Below are 19,197 nucleotides of genomic sequence, written 5' to 3'. Positions count from 1 at the left end.
GAAGACAAAGAAGGAGACAACACCATTGTTTGGTCATGCAATCATCAATCAACCAATAAATCTAACAGTCTAAATGAATCAATGAAAGGGTATTTTTCCGGCAACGCCATGCACCATGAACGAGAACTTGTACAGGCCATTAGTAGATCACCCCGATTCCTTTTTTTCCTTCTCCCTCTCCTTCTCATTCAGCTGAATCGCCCACCGCATCTGCGCCTGGGTCTCCTTCATCGACTCCAGCGCGGCATCGATCATCGCATTGTTCGCCTTGGCCCGCTCCAACGTGTCCCGGAACTCCTCGTCCTTGGTCTTCTTGTACAAAGCATGCCTCGCCATCAACTTCTCATGGGCATCGCGGAGCACCTCCACCTCGCGGTTCTTCTGCTCAGCAATCACATCCATCCGCTCCGCCGAGAAATCCCTCGTCTTCGACGCCACTGCCATCGAATCGACCTCCTTCCAGATGGCTTTGACGCGGCGACTAAAGTCCGCTTTCTCGCGCTTTGTCGTGCCGGCCAGCACCTCGTATTGCGTCTCGTGGTACTTGGCGATCTCCTGCGCGCGCGCCTGCTCCCGGTTGTGCGTTTCGCGCTCCTCGCGCATGGTCTGGTTAGCCTTGCTGGCGGTGGAATCGGCTTCTTGGCGTTTGGTGCGCTCGCTCTGGATCTCGGCGCGCAGCTCGTCGAGTTTGCGGTCCTTGCGCGCGATCGAGGTGAGGTTCGTTTCGTTGACTTGCTCCAGGTTGCGCACGCGCTCGCCCATGTTTTCTACCTGGATCTTGAGGGTTTCGTTCGATCGTTGCGTCTCCTCCGCGCGGGAGCGGTACAGACTACACTCACGCGTCAGGCGGGCAATTTCTTCCTGTAAATTGTGGATCACTCGTCCCGACTTGCCCGTCGCCGCGTGGCCCACGGCGGACCATTCTGTGGTATTGTTGCTCGTCTCGGGGCTCATGGAAGGATTGGGGATGGTGGTTGGCGAGGTGTGGGACTCTATAGTCATACGCAAAGGGGGTCAGTTGCAGGTGTAGTGGAGGCGACGCACACCTACCTCGTAGTCCGTCGGCGGCCGGGGCGCCATCCTCGAAGAAGCCGTTGTACTGGTGCATGTTCAATTGGGTGTCGACATGCGGGAGATTGACCTGCGGTGCTTCTGCAGCGACAAGGGGCGTGTCAGCAAGAATGTCCAACCGGGACCGAGAGGCCAGGCGTTTGTGCCAGGCCATTCTGGATAGAGGATGATCAGCATAACAGTGCGTACCAGAGAATCGCAGCTGAGCCAGGCGTTTGATGGAAGACTTGTGGCGGCGACTAATCATCGCCGAGTCATCGACATCATCAGAAGAAGTATATATACTGAGCACACGACTAGCAATCAATCCAAGAAGAAGTGAAGATTAAAACAAAACAGGGGCTTTGGTTGTGGTTCCACTCATTATGGGCGCCACCGCGGGCGCTAGCACTGATGCGTCCTGCACACATCACAACTGAGAGCAACACGGCGAACTACAACGAACTATATACAAGGAAACATCCCAAATTCACTGAAAGAACAACGCCAGAACAGCCAATGCCCCCACCACAGCCGAATACTGCAGTCTGCTGGCCCCGTTCTGCACACCACCCGTCTTCTGCGCCTTGTGGTGGCCTGTCGCACTCATGCTGCTGCTCATCGTGACCGAATCAGTCACCATCGAACTGGGTGTGGCGCTGCTAGACTGAGACCCTGAGGCCGATGAGCTGATCAGGGCCTTGCTACCCGTGCTGGTGCTCTGACCAGTAGTGGTACCAGTAGCAGTGCCGGTCTTGGTGCCCTCCGTGGTCGGCGCAGTGGTCATGCCGGTGCCAGTAGTCATACCGGTGCCAGTGGTCATGCCAGTACCCGTGGTCATGGCGGTACCAGTAGTAGCCTGGGTGCCCTGAGTGGCAGCGGTGGTTTTGCTGGATTCCACAGCCTTTTCTCCGAGAGCCTTCATCTGCCCAGAGTAGTTGGATTGGCTACCTTGCATGATCTGGAAGGCGTACGGAGTGCCATCGGCGACCTTGCTGTCGGGCGTCCATGTGAACTTGCCGTCCTTGGCGTCCGAGGTGATGGTCTCCACGTCATCGAGGTCGCCGGCATTACCCTTGCGCAGGTTGATGGTGTAGGGCTAAAAACGGGGTTAGTATCGATGTTCGGTGATGGGTCAAAAGGGCTGGCTGTACCTCGCCAGCATTGCCACCAGTCCAGGTCAGCGTCACCGGCTTGCCGGCCTCGATTTCAGTCGGGAAGCTGGTGAAGGAAAGAGGAGTGCTGGCAGCAAGGCCAACGGAGAAGAGAGAGGCCGAGATGGCGATGACACCGATGGAGAAATGCATAGTAGCGAAGGAATTCCAAAAAGATGGTGGGACGTTAAAGAGAGTCAGATGGAATGGATTACAGGCGTATAAATGCGGTAGAGGATCTGGAAATTTCAGCAGGGCGCGTCCATTCTTATCTACTTTCTTGTTCAGCAGCCAGCCCCCGCAAATACATTGCTTTAGGAATTTTGGAGCGTGCGCGTCGACGAAGAATGTTGCATTCCTCGACAATAAGCTTGCAGGTTGGGCCAGTTTGGGGATGGCTGTGGGAGTTTTTTGGAATGCCTTTGGCAAAAAGGAAAACAAGAAAAGCAACAGTGTCTGGCATAGTTACTCAACCCGATTCTTTGCAGGAGAGGCACCTTCACTATCAGTTGCATCTATACCCATTCCTTCAAGAGCAATGCACTCGTAATCTTTCGTTTTCCAGAATACTAGCCAGCGGCTGACAGCCAAATGTAAACAAAAGCCACAAACGTGGTGGGTACCCACCAGACTCGATGCAACATGCCATCCCTCGGACTAGTGTATAAAGCAGATGGCAGGTGTCGACACCGTCCATACATACCAAGGGGTGTTTGTGTTTGTCTTTCATTCATCTTGTTGTTTTCTCAATTTATAAAGCTAGTCTAATTTCCATAGTTCGGCTGTCTTGAAATCAATCAGACATAGCATCAACAACGGGGGTTGTTTACTATATGCTGACTATCAAAATATGCAAGGGCGGTGATTTTCACCCCAGCATATTTACTGCCCGCCCAACTGGAGAATTTAACTCTCACAGAGGAATTCCCCTGGCCATTCATTATTGAACAACTGTCCAAGCACATCCCTAGGTGTCATGGTCTTGGCCTAAAGGCTGATCTACTCTGTCATCCTCTCTAGGGATGGGTTGTGACCATGTTAGCCCTTACGCTGAGACAATCTGTGAATAACACGCATTTTTCCAAATATGGCAGAAAGTGCAGGTTCACCATGGATATTGTCTGTATTAACACTAGGTGCAAGTAGATGAGCTAGGAAAAGAGAATGGCGGTTTATATCGCTCTAGCGTTCCTTCCTCAGATGGAAATGGCAGTCGCTGAACGTGAGTCCGCCATATACGACTGTCTTTCGGTTACTGGACATCTTTCTTTCGCTTCACCACCATCATTCACTCACTTTTGTCCTGTCTATTCAGTCGCTTCTTACCCGCTCGCTTCATCCCCCATACCTCTTATCTCACAATATCATCTTCAGCTATCAATCACTTATTCTTCCCTACCAAACAATGTCTGCCTCCATGATCACTGTCTCTGGACCTGCTGCGGCTCAGTCTGCCTCGCAGGGTCCGGAACTCTCCAGCCCAGGCACCTGGACCACGGCCATGGTCAACGGGACCCCCCAGCCCATGCAGCGCTTCTACGCCCTGCCCATCGACGACAAGGCCAGCGCTGAGAAGAAGGCCGCTGGAGCGTCAGACCTCACCCAGCTGAAGGCCCAGCTCACCAAAGCCTTGAGCACGCTGGCAACCGCGCACAGGATTATCGGCGAGCGTGAAATGACACGCATGATGCAGTCCCGCATCGGTATCAACCTTTGGTATACGAGCTGGACCAAGTACTTCTCCTACCCTCAGCTGCACACCATCTCTGAGATCGTAGGCCACACGCACCAGAAAGTCGACATGTGCTTCCGCGACACTGCCTCGGGCCTGCAGGCCTTCCTTGTTGACCTGCAGCGTGAAGTGTCTCTCGCTACCACGGAGCATCACATCCACAGTGCGATGCAGTACATGGAAGTTGAAGCGTCGCGTCGCTGCGTGGACCGCACCAATCGTGTTCGCAAGGCCTTCGACAAGATGTGTAGCAAGATCCACGGCGAGCTTCACATTTACGTCTCGCCTCGTGTTCGTCTCCAGATGAAATACACTCTCTTCGCCCTGGATATGGGGTTCCACTACCACCCTTACCCAACCCATGCTGCTGCTATGGCTGCCGTTCGTGAGATGACCACCGGCCCTCTGCAGACCGTCCGTCTCTACACCCAGCTCTCTCAGTCCTCTCACCACCAACATCAGGTTACGCACACGGTCCACCAGACTACTACTTTCTACCTGACCGCGCATGGTTGGGTTCCTGGTGTTCCTGCTACTGTGACGGATGTTGATGGTTCATCCAATTTGTACTATGACTGACCGTCAGGAGGTTCGGACTATTCACTAGTCACGGGATAGCTAGTGAGTTGCACATGTGTTCGGGGTGGTCTATTGATTCGTAGATCAGACACGGCTTGGTTCTCTTTCTCTTTTCATCTTCATTTTCTTTCTTATGGCTTGGACCGAAGTATGCAGCTGTCGCTCGTTTTTCTCATGTCTATGGTTTATGCATAATGACAGATACCCCTGGGGAGTCAAAGAGTGTTCACAGACTGCGCAGATCAATGAATGCACAAAATTTTCATCACCATGCCATGCCCCAAACAAGAAAAGAAAAAGACAATGGTATAATAAAACAATCACGAGAAATCCCACAGTTCCCGCAGGAAGCACCCGGGACCAGAATCCACGCCCCCATCCTCCTCCAACAACAACCGATCCGTGAAAATCCGCTTCGGGATCTGATACTCCACCACCGGAACCTTGCGCATGGGCCTTTCCTCTGTCCCAAGCTCTGCATGCACCATGCCCTGATAGGTATGATCCAAAAAGTCTTCTAGGTTATACGCCTGCTTGGTGAACTGCTCCGAGACAATGCGCGCAATGGCAGCCACGTTGGGGTGGTAGTGAGACTGTAGCGTGTCAATTTCCCAGATACTGCTCTCGAGAGCGTTGGTGCGGGTTGGATCTGGTTCGGCGGGATCAAAGGGGTCCTCCTCCCCACCCTGCTTCCCGCTTGCGCGATGCATCATGAATGTACATGTGGGGTGGCTTTTGAAGAAGTTGTAGATGAAGGGCACGATCACCACGATGGCGGAGGGGGGCGCGTTCAGCGCCAGCCGGGACAGACGCTTGATGAAACTGGCGACCAAGGCTGCGGGGAGATGGGTTGAGCAGAGGAACGTGTTGAGGAGACGGAAAAACCGGGAGCGGTGTTTGGAGTGGAGCAGGTCGGCGTCGAGGAGGGAGTAGAGCTTGTGGTAGAATTGCGGGTAGTCCAGGTTCTTTTCCTGGATGAGGTAGAAGAGGCCCGAGAGTGCGAGCAGTGACATGGAGCCGCCTTCGTTGTAGGAGTCCGTTAGGAAGTCCATTAGGAGCTCGGGGCGAGAGAACCAGGGTTCAATGGTGGGTGCCATAATTCGGAGGAGGGTCTTTCGTTGAGACTTCGACAGGTTGTTGCGCAAGATGGCTAGCCATGCTTCTTGGGCGCGCTTCTTGTGGGAGCTGACGGATACCAGTCGTTTGTTCTTGGTTTCTGTGTAGAAATTGTCGAACTCGTGGGTCTCGTCCGGCACGTCTTCGCAGGCAGAGAGGATTTCAATGAGCCTTTCCAGGACTTCCGAGCTTCGCTTGGCGGCGCCATATTCGCTGAGGGAAGGTTAGTTCATGGCACCGACAGTAAAAAATCGAGAGAGAACATACGCAGCCAGTGCAAAAGTGTGGTATCGCACGTCGTCATATTCCTGCACAAACTTGGCGACAAACTCGGTCCGGAGATCAGACTCTGGTGCTTCAACAACCACCTCAAAAATGTCCTTGAACATCCCCGAGGTCCAGACCGTGTTATCCGCACTGGGGATATGTGTCACCCGTTCTTTGACCAGGCGCATGCCCAGCGTCAGAGCAGTAATCTAAAGACCATCGTCAGACCAAAAAAAAAAAAAAAAGAATTTCCGCCAGAGCAATCACCCACCTGAGATGCAGCATCAGCCTCAACCATAATGGCCAGCAATGCCTTCTGATATTCCACGCATCGCTCCTTCAACCATGCCACAATGATTTTCTCGTTGTCTGCAGCCCGACTGGAATCGGTCAGGTTTCCGGCCGCGATCAATCGGCTAAAAACCCGACACAGGGATACGGCAACCGCCAATTCGGGGTTCTTGGGTGCTCCCAGCATCGCAATCAGGGTTGCGATATTGTTGTAGTGCTTGCGCGAGTCGGCAATCTGGGTTTCGAGCTCTTGGATGGTGACCAGCGTCTCGGCGAAGTCATTTTCGGCGACCGCACGGCGCTTGGAGGATGTGGTGGTGCCATGCTTGGTGCTCTTGCGCTTCTTGGAGTCCGCAGCGGCCGGCATTTTGGGAGAGATGAGTGTGTTCCACGCAAGTCCCGGATTCCCGCAACGGAATGAATGCCAGTCCAATTATTTTTTGATCGGGTTCATGTTTCTCCGGTGCTCCGTCGGACACACCCACCCAAAGCAGTTTAGCGCAGCCACACTCCTAACCAACCCGAAGTTCCCAGTCTCCTCAACTCAACCCACGACTCCATTATTCAAGATCTTCCCATCTGTCACAATGGCTTCGCGTCTCGCTAAGAGCGCCATTGGTACGCATCATCCACTTTGCGACATGCTCTTTTACCTCCCGCATCATTCAGCTAACCCTCCCCCCCAGGCGCGACCCGGCTGCGGCCGGTCCTTCCCGCCCGCGTCCCTGCCGTCACGGCCCTGACCTCGACTCGCCCGGCCTCCAACGTGCCCGCCGAGAACCCTGAGAAGAAGGCCCAGTCGATCCTGAACAGCATTCCCGGTAACTCCCTGGTGTCCAAGACCGCCGTCCTCTCCGCCGCCGCCGGTCTGTCCATCGCCGCCATCAGCAACGAGCTCTATGTGATGAACGAGGAGACCGTCGCCGCTTTTTGTCTGCTGTCTGTCTTCACCGGTGTGGCCAAGTACGGTGGTCCTGCGTACCGCGAGTGGGCTGAGGGTCAGGTTCAGAAGCACAAGGACATCCTGAACGCTGCCCGTGCCGACCACACTACCGCCGTCCAGCAGCGCATTGACAACGTCCAGGAGCTGTCTGGTGTGGTCGATGTCACCAAGCAGCTGTTTGCTGTTTCCAAGGTAGGTCGATTGGTTTATCTTGATTGAGAGCATCGTTCTGACTGGTTGTGTGTTCCAGGAAACCGCCCAGGTCGAGGCCGAGGCCTACGAGCTCCAGCAGCGCACCGCCCTCGCCGCCGAGGCCAAGCAGGTCCTTGAATCGTGGGTGCGCTACGAGAACCAGGTCAAGCAGCGCCAGCAGCGTGAGCTAGCCGACTCGGTCATTGCCAAGATCCAGAAGGAGCTGGAAAGCCCCAAGGTTCTGCAGCAGATCCTGCAGCAGAGCGTTGCCGACGTGGAGCGTACGTTTCCTCCCATGTTCTTCTTTTTTTTTTTTTTGGATATGTACTAACCTTGTTCTAGGCATCATGTCCTCCAAGGCCCAGTAGATGGACTCCGGTAGCTCCCGCGGCTGATGCCATTGTGTACAAAACTATAGGGGCTGTCTGCATGTGCTAAATCACACTAGACCTTGCAATACCATTTCTTTCATTTGTCTGAACTGTTACTCTGGCCATCTCAAGTCCGGTTTAGGGTTGGCGTAGTCATCGTGGCTTGTTATTGTTGTCGGGACGCAGGTGCGGCGCCACTGAGACAGCGCCTGAGTAACCCTGCGGCTGCATGCAGGCACCGGGCTCCACATTCTTGGTCTCGTAGTATAGGAAAGAGACAGTGCATCTGGGGTATATAATAGCGTATACTTGTAGGCCCCGTTCCAATCGGTCTCGCCGGAGGATCTCATCTACCCGATACATCATGTTCCAGTAAGCGCCTGCGGACCCAGCCAAGCCCACCCGCAACCCAGACACAGCCACCGCTGGAGCGATTCAGTGATTTGCCCCAACACAGATCTCTCTTCTCTACCTAAACTCTCATCGGATTCCTTTTTTACTTTTTTATTTCCCACTATTAACATCTCTCCAGCCTGACAAGCCAGCCTCGGCCTACCCCCACCACCGACCAGCCTTCCTTATCACAGTAGTTATCAATTATCATCACAACCATGCCCTCTCTCAAAAACATCCTCCACAAACGCGACGAGCTGAGCGCGAGCAGCAAACCCCAAGAACCACAACCTCTTCCAGTAACCCCTCCAACCCCCGAATTCAAATTCATCCGCTCCGACACCATCTCCCAAGAAATCATCACCCCGCCCGAAGGCGCGTCCACCACCACACCTGACCACCAACATGACTCGCCCGAAAGCGCATCCGCATCGGCTTCCGCCTCTCCACGCCGGAGCTTGAGCTTCGGGCTCTTCCGCCGCGCATCACGCTCCCCATCCGTCTCTTCAGGCGTAGAATCCGTGTCTGGACCATCGCCTCCGCGGTCCGCACGAGGCGAGAACCGCCTCTCAAGCCTCTTCGTCAACCAGCGCAGCAACAGCTCCTCGCGCAGGACGAGTCGCGCCTCGGTCAATCTCCCCTCGGATCTACCGCAGATCGTTGATGAGGGGGCTGGCGATAAGCAGGATCGTGAAAGCCAGTGGGAGAAGAGGGCGACTATGCTCGTGCAGCAAAATCCGAATTTCCTGTCCTCTGCATTGTCGTCCCCAGCATTGTCGTCCTTTTCGCCGGATGAAACCCAAGGCGGCGGCGCGGATTACTTGCAGGTTGGGGCACTGAAGGCGCGCGAGCGGAGTTCGAGTATTGGGACTCCGACTCAGCAGGAAGATGTGAGTTTTGGTGTTTATTCTGTGAAGGGGATATCTTGCTGATGTATATTGCGATCCAGATCAATATCCAAAAAGCTATTCAACTACATGAATCCGGAGGTAAATACCCCGCTCTCTCTCTCTATATATCATTTACCTTGTGAGAACTTCAATTGACACACCCAGACCTAGAACGATCAACCCAAATGTTCGGCCACCTCGCCGATCCAAATGGCGCCAACAACGCCCTCAGCCAAGTTCTCTACGGTCTAGCCCTACGGTACGATTCCCTCCCTCTCCCGCTCTGCCACTTTTATATAATACATTTACCAAACACCATACTAAAACTTATAATCAAAGCCACGGATGGGGCTGCACCCCAAACCCAGTCCTAGCAATAACATACCTCCGCTCAGCAGCATCCAACAGCGCAGCAATCGAATCTGAAGCCCTGCGCGCGGGAATGAAAAAGGGCGGCGCCGCAAAGGGCGAGCTGGTCCTCGCAATCTTTGAGCTGGCGAACTGTTTCCGCAATGGCTGGGGCGTCGAGAAGGATCCTGCTGCGGCACGGCAGTATTATGAGACCGCGGCGAATTTGGGGGATACCGATGCCATGAATGAGGCGGCGTTTTGTTTTTTGGAGGGGATGGGAGGGAAGAAGGATAAGGTGCGTTTCTCGCTGTCTTGCTGTGAGAATGGATTGTTTTGGGTTGTTTCTGATGCTGACCACGGTGGGGGTGTGCAGTTTTCGGCGGCTAAGTACTATAGGCTGGCGGAGGTAAATGGGTGTCCTACGCTTGGGAATTCATGGTATGTTTCTGATATTTTTGCTTATATATTCTTGAGACTTTACTAACTTGCCCAGGATCTGGAAGGAAAAGTATAATCCGAAATAATGACGGAACGATAAATATCACATATCACATTGCACATACACAGCACATAGCCATAATGATACCTAACTCTCCCTTACGAGGTGTAAAGTTATATCATCCTGTAGTGTTGAATTTGACATTTGGTGGCTGCCCACGTTGGCTATATCAGGATATGAGTATGGGTATGCGAATAAGTACAATAAAGGCAAGTATCGCCCGAATCATAGATTATGAATCGAAGAGATAAGTCGGAGCAATTAACGAATGGATATCAAGGAATGAAATCCGACTGCTGAGGGAGAACACTCCAGAGATTAAAGGCTCGCAGAATACAGGAGATAGTATGATATAAAAAAAGGAATCGTCACGTATTCATCATTGGCAATCGTCGTATCAATCATATGTAATCATCAATATTCGCAGGGGGGTCGTTCGTAAATTCATCATGTTCGTTCGTCATGGGCGTCGCCGCCTTTGGAGGGTGTAGTAAGTAAGCAAGCAAGCAAGCAAGACTCGCTGGAAGAAGCAAGAAGCAAGAAACAGAAGCAATAGTAAGGCCAATGCCAGGGAAGAGAAAAAGAGTAGAGAAAAGAAGAGAAGGGAAGTAGTCTCCCAATCCAATCCAAAGCCAAGCCAAAGACAAATCAATCAAATCAAATCATCCAGTCCCAATAATCCATCGCCGCTAAAAACAGGATCAAATAACAACATGCAAGAAACAAGTGCAGTCATCACATCTCATAAGTTCATGCACAGCACATCATCAAAATCATATCTCATCCGCCACATTTCATGTCATCGAAGAGGACCGCTCAGCCGCTCCGCCGGAAAAAGAAAACAAAACACAAAAATGCCAAAAAAAAAAGTTAACGCTAAATCACGCTGGTCGCTAAGAACTGAGGCTGTGCTGAAAACAGATAGTCAAAAGAAATACAAAGGAGAAGTTCCGCGTGTATTCTATCTGGACACACGCGGGGAAGATATCGAAAGCCATCGCTAGCTTTTGTTGGTAGAGGCTCAAACCTTTAGCCGGGAGCAAACCCGACTGGCTCATCTTTGACAGGCGCAGCGCCATATTCCTGAACCATGCGGCGGAAATCCCGGATGACCTTCTCGGGGACGCGATCCCACATGAGAGAACGGGTGTAGACATCCGAAGCTGGAGGGCCCGCGGCGTGCATGCGCTGGTTGCTGCGCATCGCTTCGAAGGCCATTTGCAGGTTGGACGGCTGCCGGGATTTGACGCCCGCGCTGTCGTCCTCGAAGGTCGTCAGGGAATTGTACTGGTTTGGGTTGAGAGAAAAGACCTGCTCGCGCTCTTGGGCTTCGGTGGACATGACGAGAGTATTGTGCAGCTGGTCTAGCCCGGACGAAGCAGAGGACGGCATTGGTGCGGCGGCCATCTGGGCCATCTGGAATTGATGATGAGTTGGTCCAGTAGATGGAGCTGGCACGGGATGGCCCGATGGGTGGGACAGTTCCGGCGTCGAGGAAGCGAGCACTGCTTTCAGCACATTCGCGGATTCGGCGCGGTACTCCTCAGACAGCTGTGGGAGAGATCGGCTTGGCAGCGACGTGCTGTTCGACGCAATGAAGGCCCCGAAGAGCAGGCACATGTAGAAGGCGTTCCAGCTGAACGGACAGTCCGACGCAACAGGGTTGATCTTTTCAACCGCCTTTTGAGGATGTGGCATATTCAGCGACATTCCATCGTCAGCCATAGTAAAGTCGTCCCATGCGCCGTCCATGGCCAGGTTCTCAAAGCCAGAAAACTCGCCGGCAACAGGATCTGCGGGCTTGACGCCTCGCTCGAACTTCTCGACCGTCTCCATCAGGATGTTGTTCTTCTTGCGCAGCTCGGCCGTCTCCAACGTGTGCACGCGGATCATCTCGTCTTTCTCCATGTGCAGACCCTCAAGGTATTGGTTGTACTGCTGTTGGGTAGCCATCCACTCGCCCTTCTCGCGCAGGAGCTCTGCTTCCCTCAGCTTCATGTTCTGAAGTGCCTCCTCGAGCTCGCCGATGACTCCTGTGAAGTGTTTCTTTTCCTCTTCCAGCTTTTCGGTGTGGAGCTTCTTGCGTTGACGCGAGTCCAATCTATCAACGAATTCAGGTTAGTGGATTCCCTCATTTTCTGTGCTTCATCATCAACTCACGCTGCCTGGCGGTTCCGCAGCAGCCGTTTCTGCTGCTTGAGTTCCTTGACCTCGTCCTCATTGATCGACTGGCTAATCAACTGGTCGATATTGCTCAAGGTTCTCTCGGCGGGAATCTCAAAGCGGGCGTTCTTCTTGCGAATCCCATCCCGGCGAACAGTCAACGGTGATCCATGCCGGTAGCTAGGCGGACTCTTATTCGACTGGGCTGCGTCCGCCAGATCCATCGGCGCCGGCATCCATCCATGACTCGACTGCGGCGACATGGCCACTCCGCCCGGCGGACCAAACTGGATGCCTCCGCCGCCGCCGCGGTACATGGCGGCCATGGGCATGGCGTTCACGGGGCCTACGGCACCCCCCGTAAAAGGCGGGGCAGCGTCTCCCTCGGAGGGGTACTGGTCGTAGCCGGCGGTCGGGGTACATGAGCCGGACTCCGGCCGGGATACAGACCAGGACTGATGCTGCTGGGCGTATGCTGGGCCCTCGGGTGGTATGAACGAGGCCTGGTTGGAACTGACCGACAGGTTGGACCAGACGGAATCCCGATGGGCGAAGGCATCTGTGTCGTAGGAGTGGCGGCGATCGGCCAGACTGGGAGAGGTCGGGTCGAGGATCTTGTCGTCCAGCACACTCATCTCGTCGTCTTCACCTTTGGGGTCTATTGTTGTGGATGGAGATTGTTGCTGGTAATAGTCAAAGTGGGCGTATCGTGACATGGCCGAAGAAGCGGTGTGTGTATATTTGTTTGTGTGTGTATGTGTGTGTTTGGGTGTGGGAGGGGGGATGAGGAAGTGGGGGGTGGGGGACGGATGTGGTACAGGGCTGGATGGGAATCGGATGAAAAAGAGAGACTGGGAGGATAGAAGAGGACGTAGCAGTGTTGACGAGAAGAAGAGGAGGGGGATTCCAGGCATAACTATAGAGGAAGTGGAGGTACTGGTACTTCCTCAACAGCCCTGACAGATACGGATCCACCGGTAACAGTACTTTTCCTTCCCCTGCGAATGACGGGTGAGCAACCGCCCTGTTATTGGCTGCTCTGCGCACTTGGGCACGCCTGCATCTCACTGCGCGAGCTGTGAGAGCCTATCGATGGCAGCCCACCGGACTAAACATGGGCTCGACATGACTATCGACGGGCGATCTGTGCCGGAGCGGGAGATCCACCGTTGGGCCATGGTTCAGTAGTGATCACCCCCCGGGTCGGATGACGAGTGTAGAACCACTATTGTGGCTAGGGCCATGATGGTTTCCGATCTAGCGGTGGAAATAGTGTGTGTAGGGTACGGAACCAGTGTCAGCCAGCCTAGGCGAGTGTTGTTGCCTCCTTGGGTAGACTGCTAAGTAAACAGCCGCCCTGGAGAAGCCTGAAAGATGGCCCAACTACTCTGAAACGCACTCAGCTGGCGGTCAAGCCCTTCCCACCACCACCCAAAGCCTCACTTCAACCCCCTCTCTGGGCCTAACCGAGCACACAGCGTCGCGAATGATAGGTGAGAAATCCATCGGAAGTCAAGATAGCTTGTTTTGGTCTGACCTCCTTCGACCTACCCCGTGTATATCGTCCGTTCTAGGCCTATAGATCTCCTATGACCATACCCACTCGTAAATAACTACTCCTTTGGTAGTGATCCAGTTTCGAGAACTGGCGCTCCTTCCAATAGTATCATCCTGTCATTCGAGTCACGAGCCCCAGCCCGCCAGTCAGCCGGACCAGCGGCGGAATCACATCACATCTACACGGTGACTAATGCAGCAGAAGGAACTATGTCTTACACCATGGATCATGACTATTTGCTCTATTCCTTGATCGTATGCTATCAACAGCGCGTGCCAGGGTATCATCGGAAACCACCAAAAAAGTGAAAAAAACCACGCTATCCAGAAACTACAGACGGGAAATCCTGGAGTGTAGCCAGAGGGGGAGAAAACCAGGTTAGAGGTGGATAAAGTCCTGCTGCTGCGACAGCTCGCCGCTGTCCACGCCTTCGATCAGTTCCTCATCAAACTCGTCGGAGTCAACGTCATCGGAGTCGATCTCATCGTAGTCCTCTTCCTCACTAGACGGATCGGATTCTTCTTCCCCGTCCGCCGGCTCGGCCCTGCTGGCCGCCGCCGCGGCTGCCTTCCGGATCTGGCCAGCACGGTCCACATGGGGCAGCGGGCAGCGCTTCTTGTGGCAGATTCCGTTGTTGGCATAGTCCGGGCATTCGTGAACATGGCGCTCCTCGCACTCGGTACCTTTCTCGCAATACCCCAGAGTGGCAAAGCCGCGGCACACTGGCGCCCCGGGGGTCACCCGGATGTGGGCGTACCGACACTCGGGGTTGGAGCACCGGCCGCGGAGGAAATGCATACAGGTAGGGGAGCGGTGGGGCGAGGGCTCATGGGAAAGATCACAGCTATTACCTGCGTTGCATTTGCCTGTCTGCAGAAATTCTTTGCAAATGGCCACTTTGCTGGGGTCGTGCACATAAGGGCACGACGGGCCCTTGTAGCAGGTCCCTAGAACGAAAGTGTCAGCTTTGGCAACCACAATCTTGCGAGATGATGGTCCGTCGGAAAACAAAATACCGGTCGTAGTAAATCTCTTGCACAGTTCGTCGCGTTTCTTGGCCGCCGTCGGGTTTCTATATTCCTCTCTGTCAGTAAACGGTTACATCCAACACTCAAAGGTTCTCACTGACTTCTTCGAGGCTACCGCTCCAACACGGTGGAGGTTGCCGTTCTTGCTCCGCACAAAGGCCACACCAGCCACGGTAACTCGCTTTGGTGTAGTATTGGCAGCATTCGAATCATCTATGAGGGGTAAGCCAGTTCTATGCAGAGACGCAGAATGGTTCATACTTGACATGCGAACCAGCTTGCTTCCACCACGTGCAATCTGGAAGGGCTGATCGTGAACAAGAATCTGGTGGCCGGCAGATGGAGCAGTCGATGCAGACGCTGGGGCATTCTGCGCGTACCGAAGCACCTTGGTCTGTTCGCGGTGTGCGCGCCTCTGTGCTTTGAGTTTGCGCGTCTCCTCCATCGCTTTGGCCCTGGCTTGAGCCTCCTTGTCATAGACAGCGGAGTTGATCAGTTGCATGTGGCGATCGCGCTTCGCAACCCACCCGTTCGAGATTGTCGTTGAGCGCGCCTCGTTGTCGTTGTCGCTCACGGGTCCGGGGGAGGGTGTGGAGTTTGCACCTGCGTTATTTAGGACGAGCGTCCGATTGCGATGCGGAGCTGGCGCGCGACCACGCCCTCTTCCTCGCGAGTAGGGCGCCCATCCTGGGTGTGAGGGGGCATGTCGGGAGACATATTGTGAGGAGGGCTGGCCAGTGGGGGGCTGGGAGGACTGAGTCTTGTGTCGATTGATTTGGCCTGTCGAGGTGAGCGCACTGCTGAAGCCCAAGTGACGACGAGTAACTCACCTGCCAGCTGGCCGATCTTGGCCAGGAGGTCTTCGTTTTCTGTCATGGTGAACTGCTGCCGTCTAAAATGCTGGAGCACTGTGCGGTTAGTTGAAACACAAGGTCAAGGCAATTTACGGCGCAGACCACCAGGTAGATGGGTGGGATGATGGAGGAAAGCTTGCTTGGGCGATGCGAGCTCGATCATCACTAATAATACCCGCCGGTGGCGTGTCGAGTCACGTGACCCCCCAAATATCGTGGTTTATAGTTATGGATTCTTTTCTTTTTTTGACTTATACACTGTCGTTTATTTATTTAGCTAAACCACGTAGCTACTAGCGAGATACATCTAGCGTTGAGTCTCTGGTTTTACAATGCCTCGGTCTGGCTGTATTCCACGATCCCCAAACTATATATACGTGGACAAAGAAACTGGTCGAATGTAAGTTAAGTGTCTATCAAAAGGCAAAGGCATTAATTGTTCGTGACTATTCAGTGTACATGTCTCAGGCGATATCTTCGAATTTCACATCGTCTTGGTCCGTCCCTATACCTGAAGCCGTGGGATCATCATCCGAGTCAAATTGCTCATCCAAACCAGGCGGCAGCTCTTCTTTGGCATTCACGTAGGACGCAGAGTTCGCTGCATAACTGCTCTCTTTCGCCTCCGGCTTCAGTTCCCAGGTCATGGCAAAGTCACCAGATTTGACCAGATGCGCAACCATCTCCAGGGTCTGTTTGAGGTAGGCCTCGGGCTGTCGCAGCCTGGCCTTGAGTGTTTTAAATGGCCAATACCGGTAGTTGCGGAAGCACTCGAAGATATGATCCAACAACTCGTTCTGCGGCATTCTTGTGGACTTGTTTTCCTGGGCCTTGGCCTTGGACGGCCGTCCTGCTTGTTGCTGTTGACAATTAGACTAGTCCCCCAACATGCAGAGACATGCAAACTCACCACAAACGTGCCTCTGTCCAGAGGCAGAGCATGGCGCGACTGGAGCAGCTTTCCGGGTAGCTTGTCAATGAAGACCGTCTCCCGTTTGGGTTTCAGCGCCTCGAGCGCTCGCTTCTCCGAGATCAATCGGAATTCTTCATTTTCCACCGGAAGACAGTTAAACTCCTCGCTCGCCCGGCCAACTAGCGCGGTATGTTCTAGAAATCGGTCAGTAGGTGCCGTACATGCAGTTCAGAAAAAATACGTACTCGGGACGGTCTTCCGCACATAAGGCTCCCATTTCTTATTGCGTTCCCGCCGCCGGGCTTCGCGTTTCATGGCTTCATACAGAGCTGATCGTGCCTCTCCAAACACCGCCGCGTTGTTGGTATCGGCTCCTGGGATATCCTTCTCGGTAAATACATACGTATTTGAGGTCAAGTGTGATTTATTTTCAGCGGTGATGGTTTGCTGCTGGAGCGTGTAGTCTTTGGGGATGTCGCGGTTATCGGGGCGGTCGTGCAAGCGCAAGCTGACCTACACATGATAAATGTGAGAATTTAAGGCCAACACAAACAGGAGTCAAGCTTACCCGCTTGAGGTCGCCAGGCTCCCCTTCTATCCGAACCGTCCCGATCTCGACTTCTTCGTCATCGTCCAAGTGTGCCCAATGCTCCCACAGCTGGCGGGGCAGACGCGACAGCCAGACGTTCTGTCCTGATTGCGAGAATTCGAGGTCGCCTGCATCTTCATAAATGTCCTCATCCTCCAAGTCGGCGAGGATCGCATCCTTGTTGTCGGGATCCGGCTTGATGTACGGGGCGTCTGGGTCCGTCTTGACCTGTGCCATGGTAGACGGAGCGTCGGTCAGAAGCAACTGAAGTATTCTGCCTGGCAATGCGACCGTCGACCGAAACGCGAGAGACTCGAGGGAGGAGTGGGTGTGGATGGAAGGTCGAGAGAAGTGATGATAGGTCGAAGCTCCGCCACCGCAATGAGAGGCAAGCACTTGGAAGCGGAAGGCGGTGTGTCCGTTGTCTTGAACAGAACAGAGATCCTCCATACTACACACTCTCTAGGGACATGAATCAAGTGAATAATGAGATCATGAGATAAATCAGACCATTTAGAGCAGCTCGGTGGATCTCTGACAACGTTAATTTGGATCTTATGGGCTTAAATATAGGAGTAAATGCTGTCCGAGAAAGCATCTTTGGTGTTCTGTATATGCAATTCCTGGGCAAACTTCATTCATCCTGCAAAAGATATTCAATTTTACTTCCAAGCAAAGTACAGAGCACCCCAGACCATTCTGCTCATTATTATTGCCATAGGTTGCTCTCCGGTCGTGGTAGTGTGTACCGCCCAGCTCCTTATCGATAAGACCAACCCTCCACATCAACAACTCTCCAGCACTTGTCTACTCTCACTCTCGCAAGATCACCCACACCCCGGCCATGGCATCTCAAAAGATCACCGCCGCCCTGGCGGCCATTGAGTCGACTACTCACCCCCAAACCAAGCTCCAGCAGTACAAAGATCTCCTCGATGAAATGGTATCCACCTCCTCCGGCCACGAACTGGCCCATGACCTGATCTACTTTCTCGACTCCGTGCTCGGCGAAGACATCAGCATCGTCGCCGCACGACCTCTCCTCGATTCCTTCATCGCCATTCTCCAAAAGCTCGACGCGGAAACAAAGATTAGGGTCGGACAACATGCCGTGACCCTCTTACAGTCACGGGCCACCTCCGTGGAGGAGCAGGACTCCCAGATCCGCGAGATCCTGGCCGATGCCTACGAATCGCAGGAGGAATACACAGCCGCGGCGCGGGCGCTGCAGGGTATCCATATTGACAGCTCTCAGCGGCTGGTTTCCGATGCCGCCAAGGCACGCCTCTGGATCCGGATCGTGCGCTATTATCTGGAGGACGACGACACCACCTCCGCGGAGGCCTTTTTGAACCGGATCAAGAATCTTCCCAGCAAGATTGAAGACCATGACGCCAAACTATACTTTCAGCTGTCGCAGGCGCGCATCCTCGACGCGCGCCGCCGCTTTTTGGATGCCTCGCAGGAATACTTCAGCGTCAGTTTGGCGCCCGGTGTGGACGAGGGTGACCGCCTGACCGCATTGTCAGCCGCTATCCGATGCGCGGTGCTCGCTCCTGCGGGCCCACAGCGCTCCCGCACTCTCGCCCGTCTGTACAAGGACGACCGCACCGCGTCGGTCGACGAGTTCTCCATTCTCGAGAAGATGTTCCTCGACAGGCTCCTGACAGCGGAGGAAGTCGCCGCTTTCGCCAACAAACTGGCTCCACATCAGCTCGCTGTCACTGCTGACGGCACTACCGTCCTCGACAAGGCTGTTATCGAACATAACCTTGTCGCTGCAAGCAAACTTTACGAAAATATCACTGTAGATACCCTCGGCTCAATTCTCGGCCTTCAATCCTCGGGTGATTTGTCCGCAGGCGAAAAAGCAGAGGCATATGCCGCGCGCATGGTAGAGCAGGGCCGTCTACGCGGTCGCATTGATCAGATCGATGGAGTGATTTTTTTCGACGCCGATTCTGCGGGTGCAGGATCTAGTGGGAGTCATCTTCGCCAGTGGGATCTGGGAGTCCAGGAACTGGCTGAGGATGTGGAGCGTGTGGCGGCTAGTATCACTGATAAATTTCCGGTATGTACAAAGTCCTTTTTGGGGTCTGTCTGAATCATCATTGACTGTTTTTTAGGATTTCTCCGAGGGCCAGATGGTCCATTGAATGGCGAGATGATGAGTTACGGAATAGCCCACGAATTGATGCCTGCTTTTCATGATGTAGATCCATTTATTGGCAATCAAAGACGATGAATCGAATTAGCTTTCCATA

The 19,197-nt window shown here is 53.8% G+C and overlaps 10 protein-coding genes across 10 annotated transcripts; 4 read left to right on the top strand and 6 right to left on the bottom strand.

Moving 5' to 3' along the window:
- Nucleotides 1-147: 147 nt before the first annotated feature.
- Nucleotides 148-1,225, bottom strand: PFLUO_LOCUS1496 (mother-specific HO expression; the record flags this gene model as incomplete). The annotated part of the gene is made up of 2 exons (XM_073778541.1): nucleotides 148-992; nucleotides 1,051-1,225. The coding sequence occupies 2 exons, from the start codon at nucleotides 1,223-1,225 to the stop codon at nucleotides 148-150; spliced, it is 1,020 nt and encodes a 339-aa protein (XP_073635586.1).
- Nucleotides 1,226-1,540: 315 nt separating this feature from the next.
- Nucleotides 1,541-2,357, bottom strand: PFLUO_LOCUS1495 (uncharacterized protein; the record flags this gene model as incomplete). Its single annotated transcript, XM_073778540.1, has 2 exons — nucleotides 1,541-2,149; nucleotides 2,205-2,357. The coding sequence occupies 2 exons, from the start codon at nucleotides 2,355-2,357 to the stop codon at nucleotides 1,541-1,543; spliced, it is 762 nt and encodes a 253-aa protein (XP_073635585.1).
- Nucleotides 2,358-3,609: 1,252 nt separating this feature from the next.
- PFLUO_LOCUS1494 (uncharacterized protein) lies at nucleotides 3,610-4,515 on the top strand (the record flags this gene model as incomplete). Its single annotated transcript, XM_073778539.1, has 1 exon — nucleotides 3,610-4,515. One exon carries the CDS (start codon nucleotides 3,610-3,612, stop codon nucleotides 4,513-4,515), a length of 906 nt encoding a protein of 301 aa, XP_073635584.1.
- A 320-nt stretch (nucleotides 4,516-4,835) lies between these two features.
- On the bottom strand, nucleotides 4,836-6,556 carry PFLUO_LOCUS1493 (Maturation and nuclear export of 40S ribosomal subunits interacting protein; the record flags this gene model as incomplete). Its single annotated transcript, XM_073778538.1, has 3 exons — nucleotides 4,836-5,844; nucleotides 5,899-6,107; nucleotides 6,170-6,556. 3 exons carry the CDS (start codon nucleotides 6,554-6,556, stop codon nucleotides 4,836-4,838), a joined length of 1,605 nt encoding a protein of 534 aa, XP_073635583.1.
- A 220-nt stretch (nucleotides 6,557-6,776) lies between these two features.
- PFLUO_LOCUS1492 (atp4 subunit B of the stator stalk of mitochondrial F1F0 ATP synthase) lies at nucleotides 6,777-7,692 on the top strand (the record flags this gene model as incomplete). Its single annotated transcript, XM_073778537.1, has 4 exons — nucleotides 6,777-6,807; nucleotides 6,876-7,324; nucleotides 7,383-7,605; nucleotides 7,667-7,692. The coding sequence occupies 4 exons, from the start codon at nucleotides 6,777-6,779 to the stop codon at nucleotides 7,690-7,692; spliced, it is 729 nt and encodes a 242-aa protein (XP_073635582.1).
- Nucleotides 7,693-8,306: 614 nt separating this feature from the next.
- PFLUO_LOCUS1491 (uncharacterized protein) lies at nucleotides 8,307-9,843 on the top strand (the record flags this gene model as incomplete). The annotated part of the gene is made up of 6 exons (XM_073778536.1): nucleotides 8,307-8,978; nucleotides 9,038-9,077; nucleotides 9,150-9,237; nucleotides 9,318-9,624; nucleotides 9,726-9,767; nucleotides 9,823-9,843. The coding sequence occupies 6 exons, from the start codon at nucleotides 8,307-8,309 to the stop codon at nucleotides 9,841-9,843; spliced, it is 1,170 nt and encodes a 389-aa protein (XP_073635581.1).
- Nucleotides 9,844-10,857: 1,014 nt separating this feature from the next.
- Nucleotides 10,858-12,707, bottom strand: PFLUO_LOCUS1490 (uncharacterized protein; the record flags this gene model as incomplete). The annotated part of the gene is made up of 2 exons (XM_073778535.1): nucleotides 10,858-11,929; nucleotides 11,989-12,707. 2 exons carry the CDS (start codon nucleotides 12,705-12,707, stop codon nucleotides 10,858-10,860), a joined length of 1,791 nt encoding a protein of 596 aa, XP_073635580.1.
- A 1,220-nt stretch (nucleotides 12,708-13,927) lies between these two features.
- PFLUO_LOCUS1489 (uncharacterized protein) lies at nucleotides 13,928-15,453 on the bottom strand (the record flags this gene model as incomplete). Its single annotated transcript, XM_073778534.1, has 4 exons — nucleotides 13,928-14,621; nucleotides 14,679-14,790; nucleotides 14,839-15,357; nucleotides 15,408-15,453. 4 exons carry the CDS (start codon nucleotides 15,451-15,453, stop codon nucleotides 13,928-13,930), a joined length of 1,371 nt encoding a protein of 456 aa, XP_073635579.1.
- A 442-nt stretch (nucleotides 15,454-15,895) lies between these two features.
- Nucleotides 15,896-17,170, bottom strand: PFLUO_LOCUS1488 (uncharacterized protein; the record flags this gene model as incomplete). Its single annotated transcript, XM_073778532.1, has 4 exons — nucleotides 15,896-16,291; nucleotides 16,342-16,538; nucleotides 16,590-16,857; nucleotides 16,913-17,170. 4 exons carry the CDS (start codon nucleotides 17,168-17,170, stop codon nucleotides 15,896-15,898), a joined length of 1,119 nt encoding a protein of 372 aa, XP_073635578.1.
- A 607-nt stretch (nucleotides 17,171-17,777) lies between these two features.
- PFLUO_LOCUS1487 (uncharacterized protein) lies at nucleotides 17,778-19,089 on the top strand (the record flags this gene model as incomplete). The annotated part of the gene is made up of 2 exons (XM_073778531.1): nucleotides 17,778-19,004; nucleotides 19,060-19,089. The coding sequence occupies 2 exons, from the start codon at nucleotides 17,778-17,780 to the stop codon at nucleotides 19,087-19,089; spliced, it is 1,257 nt and encodes a 418-aa protein (XP_073635577.1).
- Nucleotides 19,090-19,197: the final 108 nt, after the last annotated feature.

The sequence above is a fragment of the Penicillium psychrofluorescens genome (genome assembly GCF_964197705.1).
Source record: "Penicillium psychrofluorescens genome assembly, chromosome: 1".
In the NCBI taxonomy this organism is placed as follows: Eukaryota; Fungi; Ascomycota; class Eurotiomycetes; order Eurotiales; family Aspergillaceae; genus Penicillium; species Penicillium psychrofluorescens.
This window is presented reverse-complemented; position numbering and strand designations above follow the sequence as displayed.